This window comes from Pan paniscus, chromosome 1 (genome assembly GCF_029289425.2).
Source record: "Pan paniscus chromosome 1, NHGRI_mPanPan1-v2.0_pri, whole genome shotgun sequence".
Taxonomy (NCBI): Eukaryota; Metazoa; Chordata; class Mammalia; order Primates; family Hominidae; genus Pan; species Pan paniscus.
The window spans coordinates 186,932,413-186,955,672 of NC_073249.2; the positions used below are offsets into that span (position 1 = coordinate 186,932,413).

The window sequence follows — 23,260 nt, forward strand, 5'->3', positions numbered from 1 at the left end:
AAAATGTGATACTGAGGCTTTAGAAAGGGATTTGAATGGAAGATACAGGCTTGAGACTCATCAGGATATAAAGATGGCAGGGTAAAGTGGTTCATGCCTATAATCCCAGCACTTTGGGAGGCTGAGGCAGAAGGATCACTTGAGGCCAGGAGTTCAAGATCAGGTTGGGCAACATAGTAAGACCCTGTCTCTGCAAAAGAAAAATAAATAAATTAAAAAGCTGTTATTATTTATTTATTTTTTTTTTTTTTTGAGACGGAGTCTTGCTCTGTCACCCAGGCTGGAGTGCAGTGGCACAATCTCGGCTCCCTGCAACCTCCGCCTCCCAGGTTCAAGTGATTCTCCTACCTCAGCCTCCCAAGTAGCTGGGATTACAGATGCCAACCACCATGGCCAGCTAATTTTTGTGTTTTTAGTAGAGATGGGGTTTTACCATGTTGGCCAGGCTGGTCTCGAACTCCTGACCTCAGGTGATCCATCCACCTCGGCCTCCCAAAGTGCTGGAATTACAGGCATTAGCTACCATGCCCAGCCCTAAAAAGCTGTTATCTTGACACTGGGAGGCTGAGGCTGGAGGATCACTTGGGGCCAGGCATTTGAGACCAGCCTGGGCAACATAGTGAGACTCTGTCTCTTAAAAAAAAAATGAAACCGGGCGCGGTGGCTCATGCCTGTAATCCCAGCACTTTGGGAGGCCCAGGCGGGTGGATCACGAGGTCAGGAGTTCGAGACCAGCCTGGCCACCATGGTGAAAACCCATCTCTACTAAAAATACAAAAATTAGCCGGGTGTGGTGGCGCAAGCCTGTAATCCTAAGGAACAACGAAAGATTGCTGGCAACCACCAGAAGCTAGAGGAGGAAGGAAGGGATTCTTCCCTAAAGGGAAGCATGGGGGCATGGCCCTGTGGACACTTTGATTTCAGACTTCTAGCCTCCAGAACCACAAGAAAATAAATTTCCCTTTATTTTGTTTGTTTGTTTGTTTTTGAGATTTTTTTTTTTTTTTTTAAACAGCCTGTTGCCCAGGCTGGAGTACAGTAGTGCAATCTCTGCTCACTGCAACCTCTGCCTTCCCGGTTCAAGTGATTCTCGTGCCTAATCCCTGCCCCTGCCCAAGTAGATGGGGCTATAGGAGTGCTCCACCACGCCCGGCTAATTTTTGTATTTTTAGTAGAGATGGAGTTTCGCCATGTTGGCCAGGCTGGTATTGAATTCCTGGCCTCCTGCCTCGGCCTCCCAAAGTGCTGGAATTACAGGGGTGAGCCACCATGCCCTGCCAATTTCCCTTGTTTTAAGCCACCCAGTTTGTAGTAATTTATGACAAGCCTAGGAATCTAATATAGGAATAACGTTCATCATAAAATATCTCCCACAGAAAATATTTTTTACTTGGGGTAGCTAATTAGTGTGAAGATTGGGCTGCAAAGGCATCTTAGGTTGTACCAAAAAGCTAGTGTTGTCCGGGTGCCGTGGCTCACACCTGTAATCCTAGCTCTTTGTGAGTCTGAGGTGGGCAGATTAGTTGAGGCCAGGAGTTCAAGACCAGCCTGGCCAACATGGCAAAACTTCATCTCTATTATAAACTTGTATAAATCAATGTTTTAAAAAGCTGGTGTTGGTCTTTGACCCAACTTGCTTCCTTACCTTGGAGTTAGATGCTTCAGGCCTCCCATAGCATGTTCCTTTTTCTGTCCTAAATGTCATACTCTAAAATTCCATCTGGAACCTTTTGGATGATCTGCTTTAAATGGCCCTTTTACTGTAATGGCTTCATCCTTTGCCTTCTCCCTGTAAATTTCTTTCTTTTATTTTTTGAGATGGAGTTTCGCTCTTGTTGCCCAGGCTGGAGTGCAATGGTGCAATCTCAGCTCACCGCAACCTCCGCCTCCCAGGTTCAAGCAATTCTCCTGCCTCGGCCTCCCGAGTAGCTGGGATTACAGGCATGCACCACCACGCCCGGCTAATTTTGTATTTTTAGTAGAGACGGGGTTTCTCCATGTTGAGGCTGGTCTCGGACTCCTGACCTCAGGTGATCTGCCGGCCTCGGCCTCCCAAAATGCTGGGATTACAGGCGTAAGCCACCGCACCCGGCCAAATTTCTTTCTTTTTAAAAGAGATTTTGAATGAGTTATTTAAAGTATACAGAGGATAGGAAATACTACTGAATAAACACTCATGGGTCATCACTGAGATTTTCCTCCCTATCTTTTTGCACCTCCCACGTTCTCCTTTTCTGCCATCTTTCTGTGCCCATCCCACCCTATGTATTGCTTTCAATTTCCTAAAGAAGGTGAGGTAGGTGCAGAAATCCTAACTATATATCTGCCCTTGGGGTATGACTTACACACAGTGGGGATGAGAATTAAATGACTGACTGTGGGCTTTCAGTAGGGCAGGCAAGGAATTATTATTCTCCAAGTAATTTGAGTATCCCTGGTACCTCATTTCTACATTTTAGATATGCTCTTCCAGACTGAACTTATCCTGATACGTTTGCCTTTAAAACCAGGATTTCTTTGCCCATAATAATCTGTAATGCGTGGAGCACGTTGGAGATGGGATTCTGCATCTATCACCTCTAGACATATACATACATTTTAAGTGAGAGACTCTCTTTCTTTCTGAGCCTCCCTTCCAGAACACAGTGAGCTCCTTCCCCTCTGGCCTCACAGAAAGGGGAGGGGAGTCAGAGCCAATACCTAGGCATGAGTACAACTAGCTTCCCTGACTCCCTATTGCCTTCTTTTATCTCTTTTTTACCCTGAAAAGCTTCCCATTAGAGGGTTTTATGTAGTTTTTTAAAGAAATACTTATTATCTCTTGGTCATAGACTTCAATTCCCCAATTTTCCCTTGAACTTAATGTCTCCAATTAGGATTTCAAGTTACAGAATATCTTTCAGGACCTATTTTTAGTATAATTTAGAGTTCAGAAGATCGCTAGGGAGACAAACAAAGCTACAAATAAAATAGCCTAAGGTATTTTTAAAAATATGTTCCCATTCTCTTTTGGTAGGACTAATAGAATTACGATGAATGGAAATGGTCCTTTTTTTTTTTTTCACTTCTCCTCATTTGTTTTGGACCACAGGCTCCATTCTGATTTAGGAGTCTTTCCTGCTCAGCATTTTGGTGATAATTCTCCCCATGGTCTGTAGGATCCCTGTTCTCTTTGTTTCTATAGCAACAGTCCTGTGTTGCTTGGCTAGAAGCAATTTTCTGCTGCTATGGTGAAGCTCCATTTTTCCATTCCTTTCTCCCTAGTTGCCTTGGTAACGAGTCTCTTCATCTTCTGGTCTCTTGGTGTTAAATTCCACCCCCATCTTTTTTTCTCTTTCTGGTAATAGTCACCTGGTTCATGACTTAGACAGTGCTATCCCATCTGTGAGTGAGCATACTCTGTCATGGTCAGATTGTCATCATGAAATCAGCCTCCCTTTTCCTTTAATTGCATCATTTCTCTGGCCTGCCATCTTTCTGGTGGTTGTCATGGTAACTGTACCCTCTGAAAGTCTCCAGGCAAAGGTTCTACAGTTAACAACCATCATGTGAGAGTGTCTGCCAATATGTGGCCATGCATCTCCATTTTAAACCCAGCCCCAGGCGGGTACTACAAATTGGAGAGAACAGGGCTTTTGATCAAAGCAGGCTGGATTGAGAAAAGGAGGGACAGGGGACCCAGAACTGGGAACCGGTATTCTCCAAACAATGTACGTGGCAACAAGGTTTAGGCTGGATCTGCAAGAGTGGTCATTATGCCAATGGGGATTCAAGTGATTGATAAATGTATTAGCAGTCATTCCAGCAGGCCTGTCAAATGCTTGAAACTTGCAGGGGTCACTCCTTTGGCCCAGGGGATCCTGGTGATATGACCTGAGAGTTAGAGCCAATCTCAGTGAAAAAGCAATTATAACTCTTTTTTTTTTTTTTTTTGAGACAGAGTCTCGCTCTGTCGCCCAGGCTGGAGTGCAGTTGCGCGATCTCAGCTCACTGCAAGCTGCGCCTCCCGGGTTCACGCCATCCTCCTGCCTCAGCCTCACGAGTAGTTGGGACTATAGGTGCACGCCGCCAAGCCTGGCTAGTTTTTTGTATTTTTTTAGTAGAGACGGGGTTTCACCTTGTTAGCCAGGATGGTCTCGATCTCCTGACCTTGTGATCCACCCGCCTCGGCCTCCCAAAGTGCTGGGATTACAGGCGTGAGCCACTGCGCCTGGCCTAGAACTCTTAAATTGGCTAACAAGGGGTTAGTAGAATAGGTATTTAGGCACCTTTACACATTACTGAAAATTTCTCTGCCCTTAGGCTGCTGCTTTTACCTCTTTAGAGAGGCAGATGGGGTGTTACCATTATAATAACACAAAGTGTTCAACCAATAGTGGGTGTTATGTGCCAGGGCATTGTAGCAGGCACTCTTCAGATATTACTTCATTTTCTCCTCATGGCAATCTTTAGAGGAATTTAAAGATAAGAACACCGAGGTTAAGAGGTAAAGTTAGGCCAGAAGTGCTGGCTCACTTCTGTAATCCCAGCAGTTTAGGAGGCCCAGGCAGGAGGATCACTTGAGCCCAGGAGTCGGTCACCAGCCTGGGCAACATAGCAAGACCTCATCTCTCAAAAAGAAAAAAAAAATAGTAGGCGTGGTGGTATGGGTCTGCAGTCCCAGCTGGGGTGGGGTGATCGGGTGCTGAGTGGGAGGATTGTTTGAGCTCAGGAGGCCAAGGCTGCAGTGAGCTGTGATTGATTGCACCACTGCGCTGCAGCCTGGGCAACAGAGCAAGATCCTGTCTCAAAAAAAAAAAAAGAGGTGAAGTTAATGAAGTTCACAGAGCTGATAAATGGCAGAGCTGGGATTTGAACCCAGCTCTATATGACTCCAAAGGCCTTTCTTAAAATGGTGTGGTCTCTGGAATTTTGGTCCTCTCTGGTCCTAATTTTTTCCACCTCCATTTTAACCTCAGGGTTGCTACAACTTTAATCCTTTCTTTCTTTTTTCTTTTTCTTTTTTTTTTTTTTTTTTGAGACTGAGTCTTGCTCTGTCGCCCAGGCTGGAGTGCAGTGGCTGATCTCGACTTACTGCAACCTCCGGCTTCCGGCTTCAAGTGATTCTCCTGCCTCCCGCGTAGCTGGGATTACAGGCATACGCCATCAGCACGCGTGGCTAATTTTTGTATTTTTAGTAGAGACAGGGTTTCACCATGTTGGCCAGGCTGGTCTTGAACTCCTGACCTTGTGATCCACATGCCTTGGCCTTCCAAAGTGCTGGGATTACAAGTGTGAGCCACCGCGCCTGGCTATTTATTTATTTAAGAAGGAATTTAGCTCTTGTTGCCCAGGCTGGAGTGCAATGGCATGATCTTGGCTCACTGCAACTTACGCCTCCCGGTTCAAGTGATTCTCCTGTCTTAGCCTCCCAAGAGCTGGGATTACAGGTGTGCACCACCATGCCCAGTTAATTTTGTATTTTTAGTAAAGACGGGGTTTCACCATGTTGGTCGGGCTGGTCTCGAACTCCTGACCTCAGGTGATCCACCCGCCTCGGCCTCTCAAAGTGCTGGGTTTACAGGCGTGAGCCACGGCTCCCGGCCAACTTTAATCCTTTCTACCTGCGTTCCTTTTCCCTTTCCTATTTTGCGGATTGTAGTTTACTTGCTTGTTTTTCTCTGTTCTCACTCCACATGTTGCATTCTTTGGCCAAGGAGATGAAAATGTTTGCCTTCTGTTTTTTTGTTTTGTTTTGTTTTGTTTTGTTTGGGACGGAGTTCCGCTCTTGTTGCCCAGGTTTGGAGTGCAATGGCGCGATCTCGGCTCACTGCAACCTCCGTTTCCCCGGTTCCCATGCCTCAGCCTCCCAAGTAGCTGGGATTAAAGGCATGCGCCACCACGCCCGGCTAATTTTTGTATTTTTAGTAGAGACGGGGTTTTACAATGTTAGTCAGGCTGGTCTTGAACACCTAACCTCAGGTGATCCACCAGCCTTGGCCTCCCAATATGCTGGGATTACAAGCGTGAGCCACTGTGCCGGGCCAAAGGTTTGCTTTGTGATTGAGTATGAGGTCGTACTATGGGATGAAAATATTAGAGCAGCTGCCCTGGCCTGAGAACTGGGCAGACCTCATTCTGGAGAATGCCACACCTCTGAGCTTACTGCCCCGGGCACTAGACCGGCAGGTCATTCTCCTCTTCATTGAACAAGTATTGGGTGTCTCTTGGGTACCAGGTACTGTGCTAGACACTGGAGATACAGCAATGATCTAGGCAGAATTTGTCCCAATAAGTCAGACAAAAAAACAAGAGACCTATTTATAATTTTATATTGTAACAAGTACTGTAAAGAAAAATAACTTGAGTGCTGTGAAAGAATAATAGGGACGGATCTATTTAGATAGGGTTGCCATCTACCATTTAAGACGGCAGGTGGTCTGGCGCAGTGGCGCACGCCTGTAATCCCAGCACTTTGGGAGGCCGAGGCGGGTGGACTGCCTGAGCTCAGGAGTTCGAGACCACCCTGGGCAACACGGTGAAACTTCGTGTCTACTAAAATACAAAAAATCAGCCGGGCATGGTGGTGGGCGCCTGTAGTCCCAGCTACTCGGGAGGCTGAGGCAGGAGAATCTCTTGAACCCAGAAGGCGGAGGTTGCAGTGAGCCGAGATCGCGCCACTGCACTCCAGCCCGGGCGACAGAGGGAGACCCCGTCTCCAAATAAGAAGAAAAAAAAAAAAGACGGCGGGTAGTTGAGGTTCTGACACCAGTTAGTTGACTGCAGTCATGTCGCCTGGGTCCTGCCGCTCCCTCCTCCCTAAGCAACCTCGCTACAAAGCCTGAGATCCGCGCAGGCGCATAGACGGTTGCCATGGGGACAGCTGCTCCGGCGCAAGCGCAGACTGCCATAAGATGGCGTCCGTGGCGGCTGCACGAGCAGTTCCTGTGGGCAGTGGGCTCAGGGGCCTGCAACGGACCCTACCTCTTGTAGTGATTCTCGGGGCCACGGGCACCGGCAAATCCACGCTGGCGTTGCAGCTAGGCCAGCGGCTCGGCGGTGAGATCGTCAGCGCTGACTCCATGCAGGTATGGCAGTGCGGCTGGCCCGGGCGCCTGGGGACCCCGGAGGCCGCGTGGACACCCTGTGGCAAAGGTCTTAAAGGGTGAACCCCGAGGCTTGTAGGGGCGGAGGGGGTAGGTAAAGGGAGCCCATACTTACTAAGCACCCGCCGCATGCCAGACACAGTGCCAGATGTTTCCCTTATCATCGTCTCATCAACTTCTCACGACGTTACTATTTGGTAGATACTATTATCTCCTTTTATGGAGAAAGGAATTGGGGCTTAGGGAGGTGAAACGATTTTTTTCCATGTCACATAGCGAATAAGTGGAAGACATGGTATTTGAACCTACAAGGTCGACAGATAGGTATCCAGTAAATATCTTTTGAATAAAAATTATTCCAGAGCTTTTGTTGTAACTCTAACCCTAACCCAGCGAGATCAGGATAAATTGGATACCACCTATGGTGTCTGCTGGGGGAGTGGAATAGGGTTGACAGTCAGGAGACCTGGATTCTAGTCCTGAATCTGCCATTGGCCATGTGACTTCGGATCAACAATGTCGTTTATTTGGACGTTATTTTATATATCCGTGAAGTGAGGAAAATGTCACCTACCGCACAAGGTTATAGTGCTTAATAAATGGGATCATGAGCGTTAGAACGAAGAACAGAGTGCCCTGTCCGGAATAAGGCCAGACTTGTGGTAAATGCTTTTTTAAGTAGAGGTTTTAAATCATAATGGCTGATTTAAAGTTGAAGGGGCTTTGTCCTCTTCTTCGAACTGGGAGGCCCAGAAGGGGTGTACATCACATCTGGGAGCATTTTGCTCCATTAAGAGTGGGTAGTGGGTGACATTTTGGGTAAATCTCTGATGGAGGAACTACAGCAGCTATTTGTTGAAGAGAATTTACAGTTATGAGTCTTCACAGAGTAAATGAGATGTTGAACATGAAATGCCTGGCACTGAACATAGCACCTGATGAGTACTCAGCAAAGAAGGGCAGTTCCTTTCCCCAACTCACCCAGAAGCCAGTGGGCATAGTTTCTGCTTTCATTAGTTTATGTGGCATGACAAGACCATCAGCACACATGAAACGATCGGATAATTCAAAAAATAATTTGTTTGCAGTCTACTTTGTGCCAGCTTCAGAAGACAATTTACCTCAAATCCCAGCTGTCTTTTCCAAGATATGCAGCTATAGCCTAACCTCTTCATGCCTTTGTTTCTTCTTCTGTAAAGTAGGAAGAATAATATTAATAACACAACATTATTGTGATGATTAAATGAGATAAAGTATGTGCAGTACTTAATACAATATATGGCACATAATAAGAGCTAAAAATACAGTAGCTGCTATCTTCTGCAAGGCCCTACTGGAGAGACAAAATCATAATTTCTGCCCTTGAGTTTTAGTCCAGCTGAACATAAAACAAGGCAGAGCTAATAAATGTTTGGACAGAGATATTAATGGATTTGCAAGATGATGGGAGGAGAGAGACTACAGATGCTAGATTTTATGACAAGTATTATAGAATTTCTGAGACAGGAGAAATTATCGAAGGCTGGCTTAGTATGGAAAGCTCTCTGAAAAAGGGCTTGAAAAATAGGTCAAGTTTGGATAGGTAAGAAAGAAGAAAAAGCTTATTAAAGGAAAGAACATGAAGCTGGTCCAAAGGTATTGAGTTGTCTCAGTTGATTGTTCACAGTCAGTTACAGATGGAACTCCCTTTTCTACTCTTTGGCCCTTTCTCACTACTGTACATGACTAGTCTTAAAAAAAAAAAGGAACATGAATGAAGATGAAGATTTAGAAGGTGAAATGGCCATAGTGTGTAGGTAGGATAGTAAAAGGAGACTGTTCAATTGCAGATATGGAATGTGAGATGAGCAACATGATGAAGGCAGTGTGTAAGGAACATTCATTTGTGAGCAGTACGTATGGTACTTGGATAAAAAATATCCAAGAATGGTATAATAGTAGATCTTTGGTCTGATACCTCAGAGACTTAAGTAATAAGAGTTTCAGTAAGATGGAGTTACACTGATGACACCTAAGGTCCATGCCAATATTTATGTTCTATCATTTCTTTCTTCTTTTTTTTTTTTTTTTTTGGAGACAGGGTTTCGCTCTTGTTGCCCAGGCTGGAGTGCAGTGGCGCGATCTTGACTCACTGCAACCTCTGCCTCCTGGGTTCAAGGATTCTCCTGCCTCAGCCTCCCAAGTAGCTGGGATTAGGGTGAGGGACAGGCACCTGTCCCACACCCAGCTAAGTTTTGTATTTTTAGTAGAGACGGAGTTTCGCCATGTTGGCCAGACTGGTCTCGAACTCCTGACCTCAGGTGATCCACCCGCTCCAGCCTCCCAAAGTGCTAGGATTACAGGTGTGAGGCACTGCACCCAGCCTTACATCTGTTTTTAAGCAGGTTACTGGGTTCTGGCAGTGAGGGTTGGATATAGCTCTATAGTAGCTATTATGTCTCGTTACTCATAGCTGTGTACCATAGAAATGTTTCTTTCCATCTTTTTTCTTTTCTTTTTTTTTTTTTTGAAACGGAGTCTTGCTCTGTCGCCCAGGCTGGAGTGCAGTGGCGCAATCTCTGCTCACTGCCCCCTCTGCCTCCCAGGTTCAAGCAATTCTTCTGCCTCAGCCTCCCGAGTAGCTGGAATTACAGACGCCCGCCACCATGCTCGGCTAATTTTTGTATTCTTAGTAGAGATAGGGTTTCATCATGTTGGCCAGGCTAGTCTCAAACTCTTGACCTCATGATCCGCCCGCCTTGGCCTCCCAAAGTGCTGGGATTCCAGGCATGAGCCACTGCGCCTGGCCCAACTTGTGTTTTCAACCAGTGAAAGGAGATGCTGCTTTTCAGTAACTTGAGGTTGACTCAGTAGTATTTGGTAAACATGTAAACAAAATGATATTGTTGATGTTGAATCACCAGCTACTTGAAATAACATTTTCAATTTCAAGTAACTCCACAGGCAAAGCAATAATAAATATCAACAACTCAAATTTGCAAAGCACTGTTTACCAAATGTTTACAGTTTCTTCTTTTTTTTTTTTTTTTATTTGAGGTCTTGCTCTGTTGCCCCGGCTGGAATGCAGTGGTGTGATCATAGCTCACTGCTATAACTTTGTTTTTGTTGTTGTTGTTGTTGTTTTGAGACGGAGTATTGCTCTGTCACTAGGCTGGAGTACAGTGGCACTGTCTCAGCTCACTGCAACCTCCGCCTCCAGGATTCCAGTGATTGTCCTCCCTCAGCCTCCCGAGCAGCTGGGACTACAGGCACATGCCACCAGGCCCAGCTAATTTTTGTATTTTTAGTAGAGATGGGGTTTCACCATGTTGGCCACGATCGTCTTGATCTCTTGACCTCGTGATCTGCCCACCTCGACCTCCCAAAATGCTGGGATTACAGGCGTGAGCCACCATGCCTGACCTTTTTTTTCTTTTTTTTTTTGAGATGGAGTTTCGCTATTGTGGCCCAGGCTGGAGTGCAATGACACCATCTTGGCTCACTGCAACCTCCACTTCCCAGGTTAAGTGATTCTCCTGCCTCACCCTCCCTAGTAGCTGGGACTACAGGCATGTACCACTGCACCTGGCTAATTTTGTATTATTAGTAGAGTTGGGGTTTCACCATGTTGGCCAGGCTGGTCTGGAACTCCTGACCTCAGGTGATCCGCCTGCCTTGGCCTCCCAAAGGGCTGGGATTACAGGTGTGACACACTGCGCCTGGCACTGCTATAACTTTGAACTCCTGAGTTCAAGCAGTCCTCCTGTCTCAAGTAGCTGGGACTATAGGCATGGAACACTGTGCTGGTGATAAATATATATATATATATTTAAAATCCTCACAATAGTCTCATAAAATGGATATTATCACTTCACAGTTAAGAAAATAGGCCTAAGGTCTTAGAATAAGTAGCAGACCTGGAGTCTGAACATGAAAGTGTCTGCTTTCCATGCCCAGTGGCATATCTGCTACACAAAGCCATTTCCTTTAAGATGACCAGGGGCTGTGGGGTTCAATCAGTAGGGAGTTTTTTATTTGTTTGTTTGTTTGTTTGTTCGTTTTAAGATGGAGTCTCGCTCTGTCACCCAGGCTCATGATCTTGGCTCACTGCAACCTCTGCCTCCCATGTTCAAGCGATTCTCCTGCCTCAGCCTCCCGAGTAGCTGGGACTATGAGCGTGTGCCACCACGCCTGGCTAATTTTTTGTATTTTTAATAGAGACGGGGTTTCACTGTGTTAGCTAGGATGGTCTCGATCTCTTGACCTCGGGATCCGCCAGCCTCGGCCTCCCAAAATGCTGAGATTACAGGCATGAGCCACTGCGCCAGGCCGGGAGTTTTTAACTTGTATGCCAGTTATCCTTCTTAGGAGTGTGCAACATTTTGATCAGGAAAAAGATGTATTTTAGGATTCATATTGTAAATCACAGTGTTAATTCATAGTGATATCTGTCAAGTGGAGTGTTGAGCTGACTGGAAGCCACCTGATGTACTTTGGGGATAAAATTTGCTGCAGCTAAGAGATATTAATAGAATCTAATGTCAAGTTCGTATCAAAGACAGATAGTGTTTATTGGAACAAAGGGTAAACTTGGACTTGTGGAGAGCCTAGACAGAACAGTAAACTTCTTTGTTGTAACACACCAAAGGGTGACCAAATAGAAAGTGTGATCACTAGAAAGTTTTTTCAAGTTTCTAAATTGGGTTTTTTAAAACCAATATTTGCATTTTAATAATTCCTTTTGGTGTGCTGCTGAAAATTTTCTATTCAGAAGTGTACCAGTAACTCAGAAACTATTGTACAACACTATCTTAAATGTTAAATTGTCTCGTACTTTATACTGCTTTTGTCATCCCTTTGTCCTGCTTTAAAATGTAGGGTCATCCAAGGCAACACCTACCCAAGGTCAACCCTACAGCACCTACAGGGCAGTTCCTATCCAGAGAAAGTATTTGTTTTTGTAAACATTGAATAAGTACTTTAAGCTTTGAGGTAAAACTACAATGGGGTTGTTAAAGGTATTGTGTCTATGGTGATCATTTCTTCAGGTAGCCTGATATGCAGTGACTTGCTTCTGTAGCCATCTAGCATCTGAAGGTACTGCCTGTCCTCTTTCTTCCCAGTGTTCTTTTTTCTTTTTCTTTTTTTTTCTATGACACAGCCCCAGGAGGTCCTGAAAACACATGCCCTTCCATGATTCTTATGCAAGGTAGTTGTGGATTGGGAAGTCAGAACTACTTTCTGAGGGGATTACCTTCTTTGGGATTTCTCTTGGGTTTTGCTGAGGATTTCTACATGGCCATTCTGACAGAAGTGAGAAACAACATTTGTGCTTTATTTTCTGAGTCTTCTGAATGCTAGTTGTTTCACAAATTATAGAAATAAAAATATTCTCATTCAGTAGTAAGAGTCTGAATTCAAGGAGGGACAGGTAATACAATCCCTGTTTTCCAGGATGGAAAAACTGGAGCTACAGAAGATTAAAGAGCTGTCTAGAGATCACACTGCAAGACACTGGGAATTGGATCTGGGTCTTCTAACTCATTTGTAGAGTCTGATATATTTCAGGAAGATGATACCGAAGGTCTTCTTTTCAGTCTGAGTCTTTTTCTTGGCTTGTAAATTCCAGGTACAATGCCGGGCCTTCAGTGACTGGATGAAACATTGTACCGAGAAAATTGAAGGCCCTTGCCAAACATGTACAATGATGGCCTGGAAATACAAACTACCAACTATATGCTAAGAGAAAAGAAACAAAGTGTTTTGTTCGGGTTTATAGAGAGGAAGTGTCTCTAATGCCTCAGTTTTTCAAGTCCTGTGGAGAAGCAGTAGCCGTACATAGGAGCACAGTTCCTTTTGTGTTTGTTTAAACCTACAAGAGGAGAAACAAATGATTTTTGGCAGTCTGACTAGTAAGCAAGCAGAATATGTGTCATCTCGTCATCCAATAGATGTGGAGCTCTTTGTTCTTTTTTTTTTTTTTTTTTTTTTTTGAGATGGAGTCTCGCTCTGTCGCCCAGGCTGGAGTGCAGTGGCGCGATCTCGGCTCACTGCAAGCTCCGCCTCCTGGGTTCACGCCATTCTCCTGCCTCAGCCTCCCGAGTAGCTGGGACTACAGGCGCCCGCTACCACGCCCGGCTAATTTTTTGTATTTTTAGTAGAGACGGGGTTTCACCGTGTTAGCCAGGATGGTCTCGATCTCCTGACCTCGTGATCCGCCCGCCTCGGCCTCCCAAAGTGCTGGGATTACAGGCGTGAGCCACCGCGCCCGGCCTTTTTTTTTTTTTTTTTAATAGAAGCACCATGTTGCCCAGGCTGATCTTGAACACTCTTGGCCCCAAGTGATCCTCCTGCATTGGCCTCCCAAAGTGCTAGGATTACAGGCATGAGCTACCCCACCTGGCCTCTGTATTCTTTTGGTTTGCTTTGGGACATACTGTAGGAGCAGTGTTTGTACCAAAAGACTGTCTGATTAAGGGAGATATGGGATGCTTGGGGGAGGGATATGAAAGGAGAGATGGGATGGTGGATCACAGTGGCTTAATAAAATGTGAAATAAAAGGCTTGAAGACCTGTTTTTTTTTTTTTTGAAGACCCATTAACCAGGAGAAAAGGGGTCTATCTGGAAGGTATTTGCCACAACTGACAAAGGCAGTCCTTTTTTTTTTGTTTTTTTTTTTTTTGAGATGGAGTCTTGCTGTGTCACCCAGGCTGGAGTGCAGTGACTCCATCTCGGCCCACTGCAACCTAAGCCTCCCAAGTTCTAGCCATTCTCCTGCCTCAGCCTCCTGAGTAGCTGGGACTACAGGCGCCCGCCACCATGCCTGGCTAATTTTTTGTATTTTTAGTAGAGACAGGGTTTCACCGTGTTAGCCAGGATGGTCTCGATCTCCTGACCTCAGGTGATCCGCCAGCCTCGGCCTCTCAAAGTGCTGTGATTACAAGCGTGAGCCACTACACCCAGCCAAAGGCAGTCTTTTAGAAGGACTGAGACTTACAAGAGGCTAAAAAGGAAATCTCAAAATTTTCGACTCATCATTCATATAGATAGATAGATAGATAGATAGATAGATAGATAGATAGATAGATAGATAGATACACATATAAATAATGAGTTTCTAGGTCCCTTGGTTCACCTCCATTGTAAGTGAATTTAGTTTTCCTTTGGCTGCAGTATTAAGCTGTGTATATTGTACATATGTGGTCATGTTTTTGCACCTACAGGGAGAACTTTGGAGTCAAATCTGTGTTATATAAGGAAGGAGAAGTGACTACTGGCCAAACAGGAAACCATAGGAGAGCACAGATGAGGCTTGCAGATTCAGATTCATGAGGATGAGTGCTACCCTGATGTTTCAGTGCCTGAGGCAGGGTGTTGAAGCAGCTCCACTTCAAAAAGAAATATATATTTGAGGAGTAAAAGTTACTTGGGGTATATAGGAATTCACATATGTGCTCCATTATGATTTAATGGAATTGGTTTTGTTTTTCTGTGTAGTTTTGGATTCCTCAGAAACTTGAATCAGACCAGGATCCTGTTGGCCTCTTGATCCCTTTGGGGCTCTGCTTGTGAGTAGCAGCCTCCCTGTACCTCCCTCATTGTGGCAGTCAGAGTTCAAGCCCTCATTACAGGAATGATCATAATAATTATACTACTGAAGATAATAGCAAGAATAATATATATGTCAGGCAGTTCTAAAAGTTTGACAAATATTATCTAATATCCTTACCGTAGCCTTTTGACGTGGGTGCTGTTATTGTCTCATCCCTACCAAAAATTACTTTATTAAATCCTCATCTCCATGCTGTTTTATACTTTTTCCTCTAACTCTTATTTATTTATTCATTCATCCTCCATCCCATTCTTTTCCTCTGTACCACTGTGTACATTTTATCAAGCAGGGAAGTGGGAAGAATAATATTACTGACAAAAGAACAGTACGGGCAAAGTTAAGAAAATGCATGGTATGTTTTCAAGGAATGACCAGCAACTATCTGGCATAGAGGGTACTTGAGGGACAGTGGTAGGAGGTAAAACTAAAAATATAGACCCTGGGAACAAATTTTTGAGGCCCTCAAAAGTCATGCCATGAGGTTTGAGGTTTTAAAGAGGGAAGTGGTAGTAAGTCTATTTTTTTTTTCGAGACAGAGTCTCGCTCTGTCACCCAGGCTGGAGTGCAGTGGCGCAATCTCAGCTCACTGCAACCTCCACCTCCCGGGTTCAAGCAAGTCTCCTGCCTTAGCCTCCTGAGTAGCTGGGATTACAGACGCATGCCACCACGCCTGGCTAATTTTTGTATTTTTGGTAGAGACAGGGTTTCACCATGTTGGTCAGGCTGGTCTCGAACTCCTGACCTCGTGATCTGCCCACCTCGGGCTCCCAAAGGGTTGGAATTACAGGCGCGAGCCACTGCACCTGGCCTGTAAATCTATTTTATGAAGTAACTGGGTGGAGAGTGGGTTAGAGAAGGAAAAACAGTTTAGGATTCTGTTACATTAGTCTGGGTGAGAGAGGCTGGAGTTGGGCTTTGGCTGGAGAGAATAGGTAACCATTTTGATATTTTGGAAACAGAACCAACAGGATTTTGGTTATTGAATTGGAAGCACTATGAAAAAAATGAGAACAAAGCATTTTTGTGTTCAGAAAAATGAGACATGCGGGGGCCGGGCACAGTGGCTCACGCCTATAATTCCAGCACTTTGGGAGGCTGAGGCGGGCAGATCACCTGAGGTCAGGAGCTCGAGACCAGCCTGACCAACATGGAGAAACCCTATCTCCACTAAAAATACAAAAAAATTAGTCAAGCATGGTGGTGCATGCCTGTAATCTCAGCTACTCAGGAGACTAAGGCAGGAGAATCACTTGAACCCAGGAGGCGGAGGTTGCAGTGAGCCGAGATCACGCCATTGCACTCCAGCCTGGGCAACAAGAGCGAAACTCCATCTCAAAAAAAAAAAGAAAAGAAAAATGAGACATGCTTATTTAAAAAATCCAATAATACTGAAAAGTACAGAGACAATTTAACCATAGTCTTAGCATCCTGGAGTAATGGTTTTGGTTCACATCCTTCCAGACATTTGTATATATATTTAAGCACATGTGTCATGTGTGTATATGTTATTACATAAATTGACTCAGAGGTTAGATGCTATTCTATTTTCTTTTAACACTATGTTATGGATATCTTTATATGTTAATGTATATAGCTATATCAGTAGTCTCAACTTGGGGTGATTTGGCCTCCTAGGGGACGTTTGGCAATCCCTGGAGACATTTTTGGTTCTAATAACTGGGGAGGTGGGTTCCTGGCATCTAATGGGTAGAGGCCAGAGACATTGCTAACATTCTAGTAGGCACAGGACAACTTCCCATAACAGAATTATTTGGCCCCAAATATTAATTGTACTAAAGTTAAGAAACTGTCCTATATTATTGTTTTTATAATTTTTTATTGATTGATTGATTGAGACACGGTCTTACTGTGTTACCCAGGCTGGTTTCAAACTCCTGGGCTCAAGCAGTCGTCCCACTTCACCTTCCAAGTAGCTGAGATTACAGGTTTAATTTTGATTTTGAAATAGTTGTAGATTTTTATTTTTATTTTTATTTTTTTGAGACAGAGTTTCGCTCTTGTTGCCCAGGCTGGAGTGCAATGGTGTGATCTTGGCTCACTGCAGCCTCCATCCCCCGGGTTCAAGCAATTCTCCTGCCCCAGCCTCCTGGGACTACAGGCATACGCCACCACAACCAGCTAATTTTGTATTTTTAGTAGAGATGGGGTTTCTCCATGTGGGTCAGGCTGGTCTCGAACTCCCGACCTCAGGTGATCCATCTGTCTCTGCCTCCCAAAGTGCTGGGATTACAGGTGTGAGACACTGTGCCTGGCCCGAAATAGTTGTAGATTTACACAAGAGTTTCAAAGATAGTACCAAGAGTTCCTGTATACCCTTCATCTACCTTGTCCTAATATTAATATCTTACATCATCACGGTACATTTATTAAAACTAAGAAATTGATATAGGTACAATACTATTAACTAAATTGTAGTCTTGGATTTCACCAGTTTTTTCACTTATGTCCCTTTTCCATTTCAGGATTCAATTTAGGATACTATACTGCAGTTAGTCATCATGTATCTTTAGTGTCCTCCAATCTTTGACAGTTTTCAGTCTTTCCTTGTCTTTTACGACCTTGATACTTTTGAAGGGTACTGGTCAGCTCTTTTGTAGATGTCTCTCCATTTGGGTTTTGGTTTCTCATGATTAGACTTGGCATTATGGATTTTGGGAAAGTATACCACAGAAGTGAAGTACCCTTCTCATTGGATCATATCAAAGTATGATATCAACATAGTATTAGCATGGCTTATTACTGGTGATGGTAACTTTGATCATTTGGTTGAGATTGTATACACGTTTCTCCACTGAAAAAGTCACGATTTTTCTCTTTTTGTGTTATTTATCTTTTCCATTTCCATAAAATGACAGTACCTAGTCATATTTGTTGGAAATCATTTGCCAAGTCTAGCCCACACTGAATAGAAGGAGAATTAAGCTTCATTTCCAGGATGAAAGCTTATCAAATAATTTGCGGACATATGTTAAAAGCACCACAGTAATTAATAAATATTTTAGGGGAGATACTCTCAGGCTATGCAGGTGTCCTATTTCTCCTTAAAGTTTCACCCTCTGATTTTAGCATTCATCAGAGTCTTTCTTTTCTTTCTTTCTTTCTGTTTTCTTCCTTTCTTCCTTTTCCTTCCTTTTCCTTCCCCTCCCTCACTTCTTCCCTTCTTCCCTCCCTCCCTCCCTTCCTTCCTTCCTTCCTTTCTCTCTCTCTCTTTCTCTCTCTCTGTGTGTGTGTGTGTGTGTGTGTGTGTGTGTGTGTGTGTGTGTTTAGTACTTCCTGTCTGGTACTACAAGATGCTTCTAGTCCCTTTCAGTGGAAAGAGCTAGGAAATGTATGTATGTATATTAATCTATATATTACACACATTTATATTTATTTCTCTATCTGTATGTATATTAAAATAAGCATGGGTTTATACTGGTATCTCTGACTAATCCAGCACCACAAGATTCATTCTAGTCTTCCCCCCTTGCTTATTTGTGACTTCTTTCTCAGAGTAAGAAATTTAGCTCTCATTCCCTATAGTATATTTACTTATTTGTGTAACCTGTAGTTTCAGTGATTACTCCTGTGAGAAACAAATTTACCAACTAGAGTACAATGTTTGCCTACAGTTTGTTTGTTTTTATCCTTACAGTATCGAGTAGTAACATTGTTTTATGAAGTTACTTAGATCAGCTCCTTTTGTTTTCCTCCCTGAGGTTATATCAGACGTTTGTAATGCAGTTAGATTTCATTTGTTACAGTCTGTAGTCTACCCTGGGTTCCCAGATACTCTGGTTATTTTTAAAAATTTGCATACAGTGGCCAGCTGCAGTGGTTCACACCTCTAATCCAAGCACTTTGGGATGCCAAGGAGGGAAGATTGCTTGAGCCTAGAAGTTTGGGATCAGCTTGGGTAACATAGTGAGAGCCCATCTCTACAAAAAAAAAAAAAAAAATTAGTCAGGCCTGGTAGCACATACCTGTAGTCCCAATTTCTCCTGGCTCAAGCAGGAGGATGGCTTGAGCCAGGGAGGTCAAGGCTGCAGTGAGTCATGATGGTGCCACTGCACTCTAGCCTGGACAACAAAGCAAGACTCTGTCCCAAAAAAACATTTTTTAAAATTTTTTGCATACATATAGTAAAGTGTACTCTTTATGATGTTTAGTTCTATGGGTTTTGACAGATGCATAGAGTCAGATATATACCCCACAGTACCATACTGAACAGTTCTGTCACCCTAAAAAATCCCTTATAGTGGCCCCTTTGTAGTCAACCCCTCTATCTCCCCCAATCTCTGGCAACAACTTACCTGTTTTCCATCCCTATTGTTTTGCCTTTTCCAGAATGTCTTAAAATGTAATCATACAATATGTAGCCTTTGAGGTTTGGCTTTTTTCACTTAGCAAAATACATTTTTTTAAAAGGTAGATTGATTGATTGATTGGAGACAGGGTCTCATTCTGTTGCCCAGGGTGGGGTGCAGTGGCGCCATCTCGGCTCACTGCAGCCTCAACTTCCTGGGCTCAAGCAATCCTCCTACCTCAGCACCCCAAGTAGCTGGGACTATAGGCGTGTGCCACCACACCTGGCTCATTTTTGTATTTTTTGTAGAGACGGTTTCACCACGTTGCCCAGGCTGGTCTGGAACTCCTGAGCTCAAGCAATCCACCTGCCTCAGGCTCCGATTATAGGCGTGAGCCACTGCACCTGGCCAGCAAAATACGTTTAAAATTCTTCCATGTTGTTGCATGCGTCCAATGCTCTTTATTGCTGAGTAGTATTCCACTGTTTGGATGTACCATAGTTTGTCTAGTCACCTTTCTTTTTTATGAGACGGAGTTTCTCCCTTGTTGCCCAGGCTGGGGTGCAGTGGTGCAATCTTGGCTTACTGCAACCTCCGCCTCCCGGGTTCAAATGATTCTCCTGCCTCAGCCTCCCGAATAGCTGAGATTACAGGCATGTGCGACCACGCCCAGCTAATTTTGTATTTTTAGTAGAGACATAGTTGCACCATATTGGTCAGGCTGGTCTTGAACTCCTGATCTCAGGTGATCCGCCCACCTCAGCCTCCTAAAGTGCTGGGATTACAGGCGTGAGCTACCGCGCCTGGTGTCTATTCACCTATTAAAGGACATCTGGGTTTCTGGTTTTTGGTGATTATAAAGAAAGCTATTGTAAACATTCATGTACAGGTTTTAGTGTGAAATTTCATTTGAGTAAATACCTAAGAGTGGGATTGCTAGGCTGTTTGGTAACTTTATGGTTTAACTTTACAGGAGACTACCAAACTGTTTTCTAAAATGACTGTACCATTTTGTATTTCTCCCAGTAGTGAATGAGAATTCGTGTTCTTCTGTATCTCTATATTATTTCCAGCATTTGGTATTGTCGGGCTTTTTTTTTTTTCTTTTTATTTCCGCAGCTCTATGTACTGGTATCTCATTGTCGTTAATTTACATTTCCCTAAAGACCAATGATGTTGAGCTTCTTTTTTATTGATCATTCTTGGGTGTTTCTCGCAGAGAGGGATTTGGCAGGGTCATAGGACAATAGTGGAGGGAAGGTCAGCAGATAAACATGTGAACAAGGGTCTCTGGTTTTCCTAGACAGAGGACCCTGCGGCCTTCCGCAGTGTTTGTGTCCCTGGGTACTTGAGATTAGGGAGTGGTGATGACTCTTAACGAGCATGCTGCCTTCAAGCATCTGTTTAACAAAGCACATCTTGCACCACCCTTAATCCATTTAACCCTGAGTGGACACAGCACATGTTTCAGAGAGCACGGGGTTGGGGGTAAGGCCATAGATTAACAGCATCCCAAGGCAGAAGAATTTTTCTTAGTACAGAACAAAATGGAGTCTCCCATGTCTACTTCTTTCTACACAGACACAGCAACAATCTGATTTCTCTTTCCTTTCCCCACACTTCCCCCCCTTCCACTTGACAAAACCGCCATCGTCATCATGGCCCGTTCTCAATGAGCTGCTGGGTACACCTCCAAGACGGGGTGGTGGCCGGAGAGAGGGGCCCCCCACCTCCCAGATGGGGCGGCCAGGCAGAAGCGCCCCCCGCCTCCTGGACGGGGCGGCTGGCCGGGCGGGGGCTGTCCCCCACCTCCTGGAGGGGGCAGCTGCCGGGCAGAGACGCTCCTCACTTCCCAGATGGGGCGGCTGCCGGGCGGAGGGGCTCCTCACTTCTCAGATGGGGCGGCCGGGCAGAGACGCTCCTCACCTCCCAGACGGGGTGGCGGTCGGGCAGAGACACTTCTCAGTTCCCAGATGGGGTCGCGGCCGGGCAGAGGCGCTCCTCACATCTCAGACGATGGGCGGCGGGGCAGAGACGCTCCTCACTTCCTAGACGGGATGGCGGCCGGGAAGAGGCGCTCCTCACTTCCCAGACTGGGCGGCCGGGCAGAGGGGCTCCTCACATCCCAGACGATGGGCGGCCAGGCAGAGACGCTCCTCACTTCCCAGACGGGGTGGCGGCCGGGCAGAGGCTGCAATCTCGGCACTTTGGGAGGCCAAGGCAGGCGGCTGGGAGGTGGAGGTTGTAGCGAGCCAAGATCACAACACTGCACTCCAGCCTGGGCAACATTGAGCACTGAGTGAGCGAGACTCCGTCTGCAATCCCGGCACCTCGGGAGGCCGAGGCTAGCAGATCACTCGCGGTTAGGAGCTGGAGACCAGCCCGGCCAACACGGCGAAACCCCGTCTCCACCAAAAAAATACGAAAACCAGTCAGGCGTGGCGGCGTGCGCCTGCAATCCCAGGCACTTGGCAGGCTGAAGCAAGAGAATCAGGCAGGGAGGTTGCAGTGAGCCGAGATGGCGGCACTACAGTCCAGCCTCCAGTCGGCATCAGAGGGAGACCCTGGAGAGAGAGGGAGAGGGAGACCATGGGGAGAGGGAGGGGGAGGGGGAGAGGGAGAGGGAGAGCTTTTTTTGAGACAGAGTTTTGCTCTTGTTGCCCAGGCTGAAGTGCAGTGGCACGATCTCGGCTCACTGCAACCTCTGCCTCATGGGTTCAAGCGATTCTCCTGCCTCAGCCTCCCGACTAGCTGGGATTACACATGCCTGCCACCACGCCCAGCTAATTTTTATATTTTTAGTGGAGACGGGGTTTCACCACGTTGGCCAGGATGGTCTAGAACTCCTGACCTCAGGTGATCCACCCGCCTCGGCCTCCCAAAGTGCTGGGATTACAGGCGTGAGCCACCACGCCCAGCCAGTGTTGAGCTTCTTTTCATATCCTTATTTGCCATCTGTATATCCTTGGTGAAGTGTCTCTCAGATCTTTTGCCCACGGGAGTGGGGTTGTTTTCTTATTGTTGAATTTTAAGAGTTTTTTTTTTTTTTTTTTTTGAGAGGAAGTTTTGCTTTTGTCGCCCAGGCTGGAGTGCAATGGCGCGATCTTGGCTCACTGCAACCTCCACCTCCCGGGTTCAAGTGATTCTCCTGCCTCAGCCTCCTGAGTAGCTGGGATTATAGGTGCTTGCCACCACGCCTGGCTAATTTTTTGTATTTTTAGTAGAGATGAGGTTTCACCATGTTAGGCAGGCTGGTCTCGAAGTCCTGCCCTCAGATGATTCACCTGCCTCAGCCTCCCAAAGTACAGGGATTACAGGCGTGAGCCACTGTGCCTGGCCAAGAGTTCTTTATATATATCCTGGGTACAAATCCTTTATCAGATATGTTTTTCACAAATATTTTCTCCCAATCTGTGGCTTATTTTTTCATTCTCTTCACAGTATCTTTCACAGAGCAAAAGTTCTACATTTTTATAATGCCTAATTTAATTTATCTTTTTTTTTCTTTTATGGATCATGAGGTCAGGAGATCGAGACCATCCTGGCTAACACGGTGAAACCCCGTCTCTACTAAAAATACAAAAAAAAATAGCCAGGCATGGTGGCGGGCTTCTGTAGTCCCAGCTACTTGGGAGGCTGAGGCAGGAGAATGGCATGAACCCGGGAGGTGGAGCTTGCAGTGAGCCGAGATGGAGTCACTGCACTCCAGCCTGGGCGACAGAGCGAGACTCCATCTCGAAAAAAAAAAAAAGAATCTTGAAGGGGTTCAGTGTGTGGTAGCTGTCTTTTCCTCAGTTTCTGGAATTTAATTTCACCTCAGTAGGAATTCATTACTTGAAGCAAACAAACATACCAGAGTCAAATGGGGATAAAAATTCTAGTGAGTGGCAGCAGAAATAGCTTGGGTTATAGGCAGAGCAGCCTGGCATTAGTCCTGTCTCTGCTTCCAGCCAGTTATATGGCCAGGGGAGCCTGAGTATTCTCGAATATAAAATGTTGGGTGTTTGGACTGGATGCAGAGCTTCTCCAGTGTTTGTTTGCAGGTGGACTCCAAGCAGCCACTGCAGAAGCTCTGTGTCGCAGTTTCTCATGTTTTAACTTAAAAATATGTGCCAATTTTGCATTCTCTGCCCTAATGTTTGTTTAGATGTAAAAATGTTTCAATTTTTTTTTTCTGCTACCTAGTAAGATTGATACTTCGGAAGAATGTATCACATGTATGTTATACACATCTCAGTTTGAAAACTATGGCCTTGGCCAGGCGCAGTGGCTCACC

The 23,260-nt window shown here is 45.2% G+C and overlaps 1 protein-coding gene across 1 annotated transcript in view; it reads left to right on the forward strand.

Moving 5' to 3' along the window:
* Nucleotides 1–6,440: 6,440 nt before the first annotated feature.
* Nucleotides 6,441–23,260, forward strand: part of TRIT1 (tRNA isopentenyltransferase 1) — a 43,211-nt gene continuing 26,391 nt past the window's right edge. The window contains exon 1 of the mRNA XM_003815413.6: nt 6,441–7,067. Within this exon, the coding sequence (XP_003815461.1) occupies nt 6,894–7,067 (174 nt within the window). The 5' untranslated portion in view covers nt 6,441–6,893. The remainder of the gene's footprint in view (nt 7,068–23,260) is intronic.